This window comes from Lygodium microphyllum, chromosome 17 (genome assembly GCF_053477565.2).
Source record: "Lygodium microphyllum isolate KBCC chromosome 17, Lygodium_microphyllum_v1.1.10, whole genome shotgun sequence".
Taxonomy (NCBI): domain Eukaryota; kingdom Viridiplantae; phylum Streptophyta; class Polypodiopsida; order Schizaeales; family Lygodiaceae; genus Lygodium; species Lygodium microphyllum.
In genome coordinates this window covers 15,602,100-15,616,584 of record NC_141151.1, presented here as the reverse complement: position 1 = coordinate 15,616,584, position 14,485 = coordinate 15,602,100, and the positions used below count along the sequence as shown (strand labels likewise).

The window sequence follows — 14,485 nt, the reverse complement described above, 5'->3', positions numbered from 1 at the left end:
TAGAATTGTTGATTTGCTATGTGTTCTTTAATTTGATACTTCATATAGTGAATTAGCTCTAATGCTTACACTATACTTACAAGCTTAGGTTATTTTCTAGGTCACCTTATGCTTATACTTTATTATGCATGTGCGATGTCAATATCTTCAAACCTTCTTTTATTATGGGTTATCTCACATAACTATATAGAGATGCTAGACTTCGTGTTTTTTTCCTTAATGTTTTCCATTATATGGTTTGACCCATGATAGGTATTCATAATGTTCATGTGTGTTTTAGAACAAACAGTTCACTCTTTTAATCTATCTTGATTCAGCTGTTAGTCCTTGCATTTTTTGCTGATCTTGTTTCAAAGATTAATGTTATAATATCCATATCAACTCTCTACAACAAAAATGACTCTTTGGAGGTGCATTTTTTGGGTCATGCCTCCTTCTCATGCATCCATCATGCATCCCAAGTCTTTAAAGAATGTCTTGTGAACATAGCCCATTGTGTCAGTGCACTAACGGTTTTTTGTTCCTATGCATGGGTAAAATATGACAAGGGATATACCATGATGTACACAATAGCTTATGATGACTATGATTAACTTGTTAATTGGTTTGCTTTAACAAAATCCCTAAATGTCTTAAAGCACACTCACAGAGAATGATGCGTAAATATAAGAAGCAAATGGCACATTGGACACGTGGGTGTATATTTGATTTAGGATAATCTTGCAAAGTAGAAATATGTAATCTTGCAATAGGTACATTAAAGTCATTCATTAAGGTCACAAACCATTAAAATTGATCTTCAACACATTTATAAGAGGCATGAGAAGCATAAGCTAGAATTCACAGCAAGTAATGTGTGGGAATAGCCACACAAATCACAAGCTTCTTAAGTTCTCTTCCTTGTGGAGTGATTCTATACGTGTCTTAATAATCTTAGATTAAACCCTATGAGACACAAAGAAGGTACAAGACATCCCTTTCTAGAGTACTTTTAGTTCTTTTGATCTTGTAAGTATTTCTTTAACAATGTTTCAAGAGACTTGGTCAAGCAATTGCCACATGTTGGGTTGTGATCTTTAGAAAGTTACTTGCAAGTAAATGCCTATGCAATGAGTCTAGAAACAAAGAGAGTAGTTGGTGAATAGTGCTATATCAAGTTTCATATGTCTAACAATATAGTACTCAAGCAAACGATATTAGAAATTTATGAAACTTCTTTGACTTGTCTTACTTTTCATAGAAGAATATCATGTGGTGATATGTAAGTATACATGTCTTGTTTGGGGCAATTTATTTGTCATTGTGTTTTCGAATCATGTAAGCCTCAACTCTGGCTTTTGCAAACAAAATGCTTAAAGAAATTCCTTGAATGAAAAATGGTGATCTCATTGATGAGTCACTCAATGAACAAAATATTTCTCAATAGTGCCATAAGCAAATAAATATGAATACAACCTATCCATGCAAACTTAGAATGATAATGTGAGAGTAGGTGGTTTATTTCTTCACGGAGACTACTGATTAGATTACCTAATGAAATCTAGATCTCTTGATAGAGGGGTAGGGAACATAGGTGAAGAGTGAGGTCAAAAGGAGGGGTCATGTCCTCCAAACTCGTTGCGTCCCGGAAGCAAAGAGAAGCACACTTTCATTAAAGGGATTCAGGGGTGTGAGAGCTCGAGAGTGATCTTAAGCTAATTCGATGTGCACAATTATTTCTAAATCAATGCTCAATTATTTCCTAATCACTATTCAATGATTTACTAATGAATGTTCAATGACAAAAGGACACGAGTGAGGCATCAATGGGATGGATTAGGTGGTGCTATATTCTCATAATAAACGTACACTCCATGGATTAGGAGTGGCCAATGAGTAGGTCAATTCAAGAAGACAAATCTCTCTCTCTCTCTCTCTCTCTCTCTCTCTCTCTCTTTAATATTATGTGATTAGGTGGTTAGCAACCCATCTGTCATGTTTTCATCTTGTCACACGGAACTCGGAAGCACCAAAAGTTTTTACATGCACGAGCCACACAAGTAAAAGCGACATTAATGCAGAGGACTGTGGACTGACAATACCCTCTCAAAGCTCGAATAAAACTTAGCTGTGAGCTTCTAAGCTCTATCCATTAGCCATCTATCCCCCTTCCTTCAGCTAATATACCCTCTCAAAGCTCGAATAAAACTTAGCTGTGAGCTTCTAAGCTCTATCCATTAGCCATCTATCCCCCTTCCTTCAGCTAATCTCTCTCTCTCTCTCTCTCTCTCTCTCTCTGTGCAATGCTTTCATCCTACACATAACACAGGAGAGACTGACAGGACGGACAGTTTATCCGTCTGTATATAAGACTTATGAGACAGTCATAATTATCCTTGTCAGGCTCTGATCATTAAGAGTTCTTCTTCTTCTTCTTCTTCTTCTTCTTCTTCTCATGCACGGGATAACTAACGAACGGCGCCTCTGATCGAGTCGACCGCCATAACCGCTAAGCTACAGTCTGCCTTATCTGATCAAGTACAATTTAGCGAAGGAAGGATGATGTTAATGAGTCGTATAAGGCATGAAATTGCGTGCTTTGGTAGCTGCTTGCATGAAGAATCGCGAGCTTTGGAGGTGTCGAACTTCCGAGTACTCAGCTTCTGCAAGTGAGGGAGAGTAAGTTTTTGAGTGTCGCGCGCGTGTGGGCGTGAGTGAGAAGGAGGAATATAAGAAACGAGTGTAGCGGCTAGCCTGTCGTTACAGCGAACGCACGTTGACAAACAAATGAGAGAGAGAGAGAGCGAGAGTGTGTGTGTGTGTGTGTGTGTAGGTATGTGTGGTCTTTTTTCATGTGTTAGTCGTTGAGTACTCAAATTAGTGTTTACCATTTTGGGTAAGGACATGGGATCAAGATGGTGGGTGTGAAACTTTGACTAAAGATGGTGTCATTGGACTTGCCATAGAGAGAGAGAGAGTGTGTGTGTGTGTGTGTGTGTTTTTGGGGGCGTTAAGTGTGATTGTTATACATGTCTATGCAGCTACCACACGATGTGATCACTCAATCATAGAGCTCAAAGACGTGTAAAAGAGATTCAGCATGTTGTTATTGCCATTTCATGACATGGAGAAGGCATTGATGATGTTGAAAGGTTCTATACCCATGAAAACCATTACATTTTCTACCATCCCCCCAATCGATCAACCCTCTCCTTCAAAGCGTCATACTTCCACTTCTCCACTAATGATCATCATTGTCATGATTTTTGCCCACTCTGGACTCATCCAATGTAGTAGGCCTATCACCGTGCAAGTCAATGGAGAATATAGTAATCATGATCAAGTCATCAATGGTGATACCCATAGATTGCAGGTGCAAAACATGGCTCCCTTGGTGCCAACCCTTCTTGTTTTTGGAGATTCCACGGTTGATGTTGGAAATAACAATCATTTGATCACAATCTCACGAAGCAATTTCCATCCTTATGGAAGAGACTTGATAGGAGCAAAAGAACCTACTGGTAGATTTTCCAATGGCATGTTGGTGACTGACTATATTGGTAATTTCAAGCCTTCTAATATATCACAACCACAAACTATTAAAACATATTGGTGTACTCTTAATTTATTGAAGCTAGAAATGTTGTACTTATGGTTTTAAAGACATGAGGTAATTGTGAAGCTTGAGGCTTTCATTTATGAGCTTACAGTTAAAAGGAGGTTACAATGTACAATCACCACTTGGCATCCTGCATATATGTGATGAAGTGATTACTAAGTCATTTTACATTCCCTTAGAAGGTGGGTCTATTAAGAAGGCCATCATAAATATATCATCATTTGCATTATGCCCTATTCAAAGGCTATGATATTACACATGTCAAATTCACTCTTGTTTTGTTTCAATATGCTAACTAGTAGAAATTTTACATATCTGTGTCTATTTGGCAGCATCTATGGTAGGTCTTCACTCCACAACAGTGGCCTACTTAGACACATCAAGTCGAGGACATGGCTTTCTTAGGGGTAAAAAAGTTGGAATTAGCTTTGCATCTGCTTCCTCTGGATTCTATGATAGCACAGCCAAGCATTTTGTAAGTCTCATGAACGCCAATTGTCATATTGATTTTCATCATAATAACTTGAGTTTAAAAATGACATTATAAATGCCTTGAATAGTAAAGACTATACTTTGCATCACTATAGATTACTCTCTTACTACACATAACTTACTACCATCTTACAAAATAAAGTTTCTTGTAAATGTTAATAGTTTTCTTGCTTAATAGTATGCAAGACACAATCCCATTCATTAGCAATTCTTTGGAAAGTGCTAAGTAATATTTTGAGGTATATCTTGCTTTAATGTTGGCTAGAATGGATGGCTACAAATTTTTTTGGTTTTGCATAACTAGGATGCTTAGCAACTAAAGAATCATGGGCTTCATTCAATGAAGATATTCCTTTAATTGTTTGATTTCAGGAATGCACAACTTGGGCTAATAGTAGATTGTAGCTTCTTCAAATATGTAAACTTTAGCCATCATACAATCTCTCTACGGAAAGACTCTTAAGATGTAGCTACATAGTTTTTGCCAAGCCCAAGAGCTTAAGTAAGACTCTAGGATACTTTAAGGAAACATGGGATGAATGGCATTGAAATGGCAACTACAAGAGAAGCCTTTATGTTAGTAGCACCCCTTATATGTAATCCCTCACAAAGTTTTGGAACTAGTCAAGAATTTCTAAGAAATAAGTGACTTCTTTGGCAAATCAAATCAATGAATTTGAAATGTCTTTGGTCTCAACATACATACCATCATATGTTAAGGGTGGGTCTAGCATCAATAAGAAAAATGTTCCTATCTCTTCCATATAGTCATATCATGGCAATGACTATGTAGAGATCTTATTGCCTAAGTTGAAACCCCCATGCATGTCACTAAACATTTCATAAAATACTAGCTACTTTAAAACATGTCTTTTCAACTATGCATGTCATCCTAATGGGTATACTTATACTGGCCTAGGATGTCATTGAGAAATATGCAAAGTGATAGCATGAAAGTTTACTTGGATGGCTCCTCTTACACATTATTAAAAGGACATGCATATGCAAGAGCATTTGATTTGTATCACTTAAATGTTTATAGAATGTTCTAGGACTCAAAATCTATGAGTATGGTATTTTACATGGTTATTATATAGCATGTTCATATCATGACCCTTCCCTCTTTCCCAACCCCTTGATGATACAAATGAAGAAACTTTGCCTAACTAAACCAACAAGTTTAATTCTCATTGATTAGGTGCTTGACAGTAATACTATTTATATTTCATATGTTTGTGTTTGTAGAATGCACTACCACTAAGTAAACAACTGGAGCATTTTAAGGAGTATAGGCAAAGCTTGATAACTGAACTGGGGCATGACAATGCAACTAAGATTTTGGGAAAGGCAATGTACATCCTAAGCACAGGAACCAATGATTTTCTCAACAATTATTTTTTCAACATTTATCTTCGGACTCGTTACACCGTCCCTCAATTTCAAGCCTTGCTCCTATCACTGTGTTCCCAATTCATCCAGGTATGCTAACTAAACAATTAGGATTTTATGCATTTGAAGATTGCATTGACATTAAGAAATTTGTAGGTTGGAATAATTTAAAGTCTTGAAACTTCAACAAAATTATCTTATCGGAGATTGCATAACTCATCACAGACACACATACACACACGAATCACGCTATTTTCCTAGTGCCTTAGTCCACTTTTCTGGTTACTCATATGTGGATGTCATGCTTTGTTGAACAAATGTATTGAATCCATAACTCAATAACCACAACAATAAATTTTTTTCTACTTGGCTATGAGGATGAGACATAAAACATTTATTATCTTATTATCTTAGCTAGAAACAACATATTGTCATATAATGGTCAGCTAATTCTATTGCAAGTCCCATTGAGCAATAAAACATGTGATTTGCATCAACTATCACAATCCAACAATGGACTATAAGATGTGGCCAACAAAGAGTTAATTCCTTACATTTCACCTCATACTATAGAAACACATTGTTTTAAAACAATGAAACATATGCATAGTAGAGGAAGGCTAAGTTTAAGGATTAAATTCATCCATATAATCTCCTCAATGCTAGAAAATTCGTACCCACAAGTCCTAGTTGATTCAAAATATAATGCGCACATCACAAGTAGAGCTCACTTTATGATATTTAAACACTCAAGATATTACTAATATCATGTAAGAAGTTGGTCTTTTGAGAAAACTTCCACATCTTCCCTTATCATTCTCATACATTCTTTGAGTCCCTCATCTATAAAGTACTATCTAAAATGGAATGTTAAATATCTTATTCATTATTCAAGCCCCCCCCCCCCCCCCCCCCCCATCTATGAAAGATATTGTTTGAAATGCATCATTAAATATAGTATTTAAACATGTTACCCTTCTCACTCCTTGCATTAGTCGAGCATGCTTGAACATCTTATATAAACATCAAGCACAATAGAACATTTATAAACAATTCAATACTTCTTGGACTCCACCAACATTTGGTATCTTTCATTTTTTTCATATTTTATCAATTTAAACAGTGTCATCAATTCTCTTATATATCAAAGCTCATCTACCTCTACCATGCTGATAATCTTTTTGTTGATTTTGTAGGACCTATATCACTTGGGTGCTCGTAGGATAGGCGTTGTCACTCTTCCACCTCTTGGATGCTTGCCTGCTGAAATAACCATATATAGGGCTAGCGGTTGTGTGGAGCATCTCAATGACTTAGCTATCTTGTTCAATAAGGATCTTAAAGCTATGATGTCTTCCTTGAAATTGCATCTAATAGATGTTAAACTTGCCTACATGGACAGTTATAATGTGCTAATGGATGCTATCAAATACCCTACAAAGTATGGTGAGTACCAACTTCAGAACTTTTGCATGTGATATCATCGAAGATGATTGTGAACTCATACTTTAGAGAAGCACACAAGGTTAAAACCATAGAAATTTATTTGCATAACAATGGATAGATTTTCTAAGTCTCAAGGTTGAGCACAAGGTAAAGTAAGTGACAAGTGCAAACAATCCAAAGAGAAAACTTATCGAAAGTCAACATTGAGTCAACATTTTGGATACTGATTATGACATAAAAATAAATAAGCTTCATGACATTGTCTCCAAGATCCAACTTTCACTTATATATATTAAAATCATTATATGTTAAATACCAACAATGGCATTATTTCGTTCAAGATTCATGGTCAATGTTGTATCAAAATGATGTAAAACCAAATCCTTTTCAAAAAGATTCATCTTGAATGATTATGTAAGGGAAGATTGTAATGTTAAATATTTTAGAAGAAACATTTTCCAAGTATAAAGGTCAATAATGTCATTCTAAACAACGTGAAGACACCTCCTAGTACACCAATGTTGTTTAAGTTATGTGTGGACACAACTATCACATTCTTCTCCACACTTTGAAAAAGACAGGTACCTTTGAATAAAGTCATCACTAAAGTATTCAAAATACCAATATCACATCATGTAGTATACAATGTTATTAGAGAGTTTGTAAATGTACATGTTATAACTCAACTTACAATCTTTTGTAAATCTTGTAGGCCCCTTTAGCTTTCTAGAAAGAATGAAGTTCATAAGCATGCACACATAGATGGGGTCAAAGAACCTTTGTTACACATAGAAAAGTAATGGAAATACAAACAAAGATGTTGATAACCAATGTGCTTAAGCTAGAGACCATCTATCTAATGATTATTGTCAAGAATATTGGCCATGTTCTTCATTACAAATTATGATCTAGAACAAAACAAAGGCAATGTATTGTCAAGAATGTTGGAGCATAAAGAAGCAATAATAAGTTGGAAGCATTGGAAAACATCAAGTGCATGCCTTCTAAATGCATTCACAAGCACTTGCACACACCCACGGGAGGTGGAGCATAAGATAACACATGAATCAACAAAAGGGGATTTGAGTTTCTTACATGTATGAAAAAACATATGTGCTTATAGACATGAGCAAGCTATACACCATAATGGAGTTTTAAATATCATAAGATAACTATATGGAGGGCTACTTTATTGTTTAATCAACTCTAGGGGTCTCCATCATTTTATGCATATGTAGTGGCTCAATTGTGAGGGTAAGTATGTTTCTCAATGGCTACTTGTGATATAAACATCTCACATAATGAGGTGACTGGGGATAGGCACATGTACACACACCAACATGCAAGTTCCTTGGTAGTTTCTCGATTACATGATATGGGGGGAGACACATTCCATCTATGCTTAGAAAACTTGGCATCCTAGGGGTCTCTAGATAGGGTACCTATTTAGTTAGCATTTGGTAATTGGAAATCGACATGAAAGTACACAAGCAAAAACATTTTTCAATTGAATAATTTGTATACTTACAAAATACTTGCTAAATGTCAACTCATACAATACATTCACTTGGGATTGAGCAAATATGCACCCAAGTCATTGCTTTGCTTAGCTCATTGTGTTTGAAGGACAAATTCCTATAAGCATGCTAGAATGGAGGTTTGGGTTTTTCATGTCTACTTCACACAAACCTATAAATTCATTGTGTATATCATAAATGAAAGGACGTTCCCTTGTGGATAATTTAACCTCAACTAGTTGTTTTTTTTAAATCGAGTCACTTTTCAAAACATCAAAGACATGGTATACATGACCTCTTTAAATAAGGGAACAATGTGTGAAGCATTATGGCATTTTCTCATTCCATAAAAAAATTTGTGCACTATGGTATGTTATTTATCTCTAAAATAAATTATCTCTTATTGTAGGTTTCAAACAAGCTAGAAAAGCATGTTGTGGGAGTGGAAAGCTTGAGGTGGGGTTGTTTTGCAATAAGCTTACTGTTGGTACTTGCAAAGATGCATCTAGCTTTATATTTTGGGATAGTTTTCACCCAACCGAACGAATGAATCAAATATTAGCTGCAAATCTATTCAAGGCAACTTGGATGGAGCTTGGAATTGAGGAGCCATATGCATACTATTGCAAACATGTATTGCATGAGGTACATGCCAATTTTGCTTAGTGACTTCATTCCCCTAGTTACCTTGATAAGTTGGAGAAAGAGAATCATATGTAATTTTATAGATGCACACTACCAAGAAGATGAATTGATTGGAGACTTGGTGATACAATGTGGACCTTCTCATACCTTTTCAACTAATGTTTGCTTTTATAACATATTGTTGTATGTTTTCGCAGGTTCTACAGCAACCTAAAAAACAAATCAAGCTTACGAATAAGTGGAGGTGGAAGGTCTTCTTTATTGGATGGATCCTTTTCTTTGTTAGCTTGTTGAAACGAATTTTTCCAAAGATGATATCTTTGGGTATCTAAGCATTCTTTGATGTAATATATTGAACTAAGACTAAATTATTTCATCACCATGGTTTGTTAAGAACCGACCATTTTTTACTTCCACCTATGAATAATAAGTTGTATATTACCATCATATGTGATGGAAGCCTCTAAGAACTCACATTCATTCCATTCTTTATGTGAACTATATTTACAATTTAAATTAGGATACAAAGACATAAATGAATCAAGCATTCTCAAGCAAAAATAAAAGTGCGGTCTATGCTCTCTTTCTCTCTCTCTCTCTCTCTCTCTCTCTCTCTCTCTCTCTCTCTCTCTCTCTCTCTCTCTCTCTCTCTCTCTCTCTCTCTCTCTCTCTCCAACAAGTAACATGTCCAATGCATCAATATACAAAAATCAATCATAAAGATTGAGTGCCTATAGTAGTGTGAGTAGGATTGTAATTTGCTTAAGCCATTTCATAATTAATTTTCCATTGTAGAGATATGGATACTCAAATATGAAATAAGATAAATAAATGATTTTAAAAGTTTACAATTGAAATTCTCTCAAACTAAATACATACAAAATTGAACATGATACTAGTGTCTAGGGGCAACATGTACTTTCAAGCAAGCGAGTGCCCATGTCACTATTCCTTTAAGGAGACTATATAGGATCCCAAGGTTAATAGAATTCTAAAGTTGAAAAAGCCTTCAACTAATAAAAGAAAATATTTACAGACATTAAACCATGCTAGAAGTTATTTATTACATCATGACATACTTTTATATTTCCTTGAACTTTGCTTCACAAATGTTAGGTAACTCTATTTCTTCCATCTTGGTCTACTCTAATAATAGAAGACAATAAGCACATTAATGCAATTTCTCTTTTAAGAGAACTTTCTACTTGGCCCTATACACTTTTAAAAAACATTTTTAATATTAGTGGAGTATATCCAAGAATCCTTCACGATGCAACCTGTACTTCTCATGCCCTTACAATGAGAGGCATAAATGATGAAAATGGTAATAATAATCATGGTAGAGACTCACAACCCAACAAGGGCAAGTCTAAGTCTTATGGGCAATTACATAGTAAGTATTGTGGTCATAAGTCCTCTCTTCCTTGTTTTTAGTGTGGGCATTAGGGTCACATAAGACTGTAGTGCCATAAGATATGCAATGATAGACAGGAAAAAGGCAATGGGACAATGCATGATATCTTCTAATGATCGTAGCATTGTTCCTACGTCCAATGTTAAGATAGAAGAGATAAATGCCTCAAAGTACATCTCAAATGATTACATACTTACAGCTTCATCACTTGATGCTACTCAAGTGTGACAGATGTTCTATCTTCTTACTCTCAATGTTAACTTCTTGATTCAAGGGCTTCATTTCATGTTACCCTGCATCATCATCGGTTTTATACCTATTGCATTGTTACAAATTTGGTTAGACATGACATGGATGGGATATTATCGGCATAGGTGATGTGAGATTGCAATTGGATATTAGCACTCCATTTGTGCTTCATAATATACATCATATCCTAGCTTTGACCAAAAGCCTTACCTCCATTAGATAATTGGATGATGACATGTAGAATGTCTCTTTTAGTGATTCTGCATGGAAGATTACTTGTGGCAATCTTGCTTTTGCTCAATGTACTAAGTCTAGCACCCTCTATCATTTACTTTTATCTAGCTCTGTTAATCATGTTTTAGCCGTGATGACTTATTTTCCTCATGTATCTCTTTGGCATCATCGTCTTGGGCATATGTCTCTTAAAGGAATGAAAGTACTCACTCATTTGCAATATTTTTCGCCTCTTGACTACTCATGTTAACTATTTGTCTAGTAAAAGAAACTAACACATACATTAATTTTATACTCAAAGAAACTAACAATGATTTGCAACTGAATATCCACAAACTAAAGACAACAAACTTGAAGGTTGACTAGGTCCCAAAAGTGGTTGTTGGTTCTTTCGTGCTTGTATCCTTGCTAAAATGCAATCCATATAAGGGAGCTAAAATTAATTAGCAAATACAATTCATCGGGAAAGTAGTGGTCCTCAAAGTGATGTAATTGCAATGATACATAGTCTTTGTACCTATTGCATTGATACATAGTCTTTGTATCTATTGCATCGAATTTGAACAATGTCACATAGTGATCTTATTGTTGGTGATGCTAGTTCTTGGATGAATCTCTCAAAGTATGAGACTTGTTGCAAGTATTTATTATAAGACTCGTTTCAAAACACATGAATGCAAAGATGTTTGACTTGTATTCCCATGGTTCTAAGATCATAGACTTAGCATCTAGTTATAGGGAGGAAGTGCTAATATCTCCAAAAGCATTGGATGAAGAATCTCTGAGAGTATGAAACTTGTTGCAAGTATTTCTTATAAGACTCGTTTCAAAACACATGAATGCAAAGATGTTTGACTTGTATTCCCATGGTTCTAAGATCATAGACTTGTATTCCCATAATTGGTTCTAAGATCATAGACTTAGCATCTAGTTATAGGGAGGAAGTGCTAATATCTCCAAAAGGATTGAGAAATTTGGTTCCAATTGAGTAGATACTCCATAGGAAACTAATTACTGTCATTGACCACCACTATTTTGAAGGGTTATGTTTTCTTTTTATTGGGCCTTGTTTGTCCCATGTTGCATCCTAAGTTGATGTTGTATATTTTACTTCCTAATATGTAATGTCCCTATCAACATGTATAAAAATATGCACATAGAACATTCGAGATCTAATCAAGATACAAAGCAAGTTTGTATGAAGGTCATAAAATGTGTGTGTAATCTAAGGGTTAGGAGAATACAAAATCCAAAGGGTTTAAGGCTTATTTAAAAAACAAAATAAGTTTCAAGTGAAATTTTCTTTCTTCTCATTTTCATCATCAAGTTCAATGACATCGTTTACTGACACAAAAGGAGCTACCATGAGAGAAACAAAAAGAAAAGAAGGACAAGTTGTTTTGTAATGAGGTCTATTGTATTTATTTCAAAAACAAAATATATGAGATATTTACATCATCACTTAAAGGGATGAGATTAGCTTCAAGAGCAACTTCCTAAAAGCTTTGTAAGAGCATGCCTTATTCCCCAAAAGACCTAGCAAGGCTAGACATTCATCCAGGACAGAGCAAAAGACATTATCTATCAACTTATATGAGTAACTACCAAACCAAAAGACAAAGCATTCCTGGTCAACCGCCATATGGCTCTCACAAAACACCCCTAAGGATAGCCAAGACCCTCCATGATTCATCATTCTTATTTCCTTTATCCCCTTACAAAGCTTGCTTCCAAGTAACAATATGATGAAACCCTATCTTCCTCATATGAGATTGCAACTTATTCCAACACGTGCAAAGATTGACACCGTCCCAAAATAAATGCCTAATAGACTCTTCTTTCCTTTAAAAAGTGGGCATAAAGGAGAGACTCCTTTAATCTTAATTCTATCCCTCGTTGGCAACTTGTTAGCTATGATTCTCCACAGCATCAAATTAAGCTTGAAAGAGGGAGTAGCCCACCATACTTTTGTCAGCCTCTTCTTCCAAGTATGCCTATTGACTCTCAAATCATAACACTTCCATTTAGTTGCCATCATAGTAAGTATCCAATCAATATTGGCCACCACAAAGTCCTTCTTCCTCTTTGCTTTATTTGTGCACTGGCCCCCCATAGGTGTAATCCACCACCTGAGTGGGTCACTTGAAAATTGCACCACAACTGAAAGCTTGTTGTCCTTCAATCCTAACTTAACTTCATGGTACCAATCTAGTTCATGTTTGCCCAATCCAACAACATCAGCATCACAAAACTCCAAAGAACTAGGATCCCAAACATCATGCCACCTAGACAAACCTTTGCTACACCTCAACTTGGACAATTCTAGATTTGTGTTAGTAGGATAGAAGTCTTGTTCAAAAGATGCACTTTGCCACCAAATAGACTAGTCCAAGGAACCATCAACCCTACCTATTTCATCTCCCTTCCACTGACAATTCATGATTAGAGTTTTCCAAGAATTAAAGATCTTCTAAGCAACATCAGATTGCTTGATTTTGATGGAGGCATCATCCTTGCACAGAATAGCATCCCAATGAGACCAATCCAACCACCTATGTCCCTATACCTTAGGCTCACTTATCCAATGCCTAAAAAGTATAGCCCATGGTTGGTTAGAGTCCAGTCGCTCAAGGAGCCAAAACTGCAACACTTCCACTTTCTCCTTGAGGGACTCCAAACCAATACCACCTTTCTCCTTAGGCTGAGTTAATTAGTCCCATAAGACAGACATTTGGCCTCTTTTCCCTCTAAATGACCACACATACCCCTCAAATAGAGCCTACACCTTGTTCTAGGCTATCTTGGAGAATGGAATCACCGTTACATTGAAGGTAATCATTAGGGTGGAGATTAATTTGAGAATCATGAGTCTTTCAACCACAACTAGGGCTAATCCACACCTTAGACCAATCTTATCTATCAGTTTGCTTTTAAACCAATGAAATATATGGGCTATAGGAATGTCTACCCCAATAAGAACACCTAGGTACCTTGGCACCTGTCCTTTGGGAATAACCTGGAAGTCGAATTGTGTTAAAAACCCAGGGTCAAATTCCAATCCAACAAGAGAACCTTTGTCTTCTCCTTGCTTATGAGACTGAAATTGACAGCATGGCAAATTCCTCATAGTCTTCCATCAATGTAGTGTTATTCATTGATATTCATGCTAGACAATGTTAGAATTGTCATTGGCAACAAGCGGTTGCCCCACAAACACGATGCCATTGGGAAAAGGAAAGCCCCTAATCACACAAGGATGTACCTTGTAGTCAATTTGATCCATGAGCGATTGTGTGATCAAAGGGAAAAGCAACAAGGACATAGCAATCCTTAATAAATAGAACTCCTAAGCACAAAAGGCTTGGAGAAATAGCCATTGATACCCACCACAACCAATGAGTTGGAAAATAATGCATGGATCATGTTGCAAAACAAACCATCAAAGCCACACCATTACAAGACTTTATTAATGAAACTCTAGCTAACCCTATCATACACCTT

General features: G+C 36.0%; 1 protein-coding gene across 3 annotated transcripts; it reads left to right on the top strand.

The window, feature by feature from the left end:
- The first annotated feature begins 2,227 nt into the window (after nucleotides 1-2,227).
- Nucleotides 2,228-9,653, top strand: LOC148021606 (GDSL esterase/lipase At5g22810-like). 3 transcript variants are annotated; one of them, XM_087697051.1, is made up of 7 exons: nucleotides 2,228-2,648; nucleotides 3,021-3,539; nucleotides 3,931-4,073; nucleotides 5,336-5,569; nucleotides 6,676-6,925; nucleotides 8,852-9,087; nucleotides 9,285-9,653. In XM_087697051.1, the coding sequence occupies exons 2-7, from the start codon at nucleotides 3,080-3,082 to the stop codon at nucleotides 9,417-9,419; spliced, it is 1,458 nt and encodes a 485-aa protein (XP_087553177.1). In that variant the 5' UTR covers nucleotides 2,228-2,648; nucleotides 3,021-3,079; the 3' UTR covers nucleotides 9,420-9,653. The 3 variants fall into 3 exon arrangements, with proteins under 3 accessions (XP_087553177.1, XP_087553176.1, XP_087553178.1); XM_087697050.1 differs by having other exon boundaries at nucleotides 2,228-2,658; XM_087697052.1 differs by lacking the exon at nucleotides 8,852-9,087 and having other exon boundaries at nucleotides 2,228-2,658.
- Nucleotides 9,654-14,485: the final 4,832 nt, after the last annotated feature.

What these genes read in the sequence shown, in the direction of transcription:
- LOC148021606 (XM_087697051.1), top strand. Translation starts at nt 3,080, where the DNA reads ATGTTGTTATTGCCATTTCATGACATGGAGAAGGCATTGATGATGTTG. An exon ending in CAAATACCCTACAAAGTATG is followed by an intron (nt 6,926 to 8,851) that starts GTGAGTACCAAC and finishes CTCTTATTGTAG; the next exon opens with GTTTCAAACAAGCTAGAAAA. An exon ending in GCAAACATGTATTGCATGAG is followed by an intron (nt 9,088 to 9,284) that starts GTACATGCCAAT and finishes ATGTTTTCGCAG; the next exon opens with GTTCTACAGCAACCTAAAAA.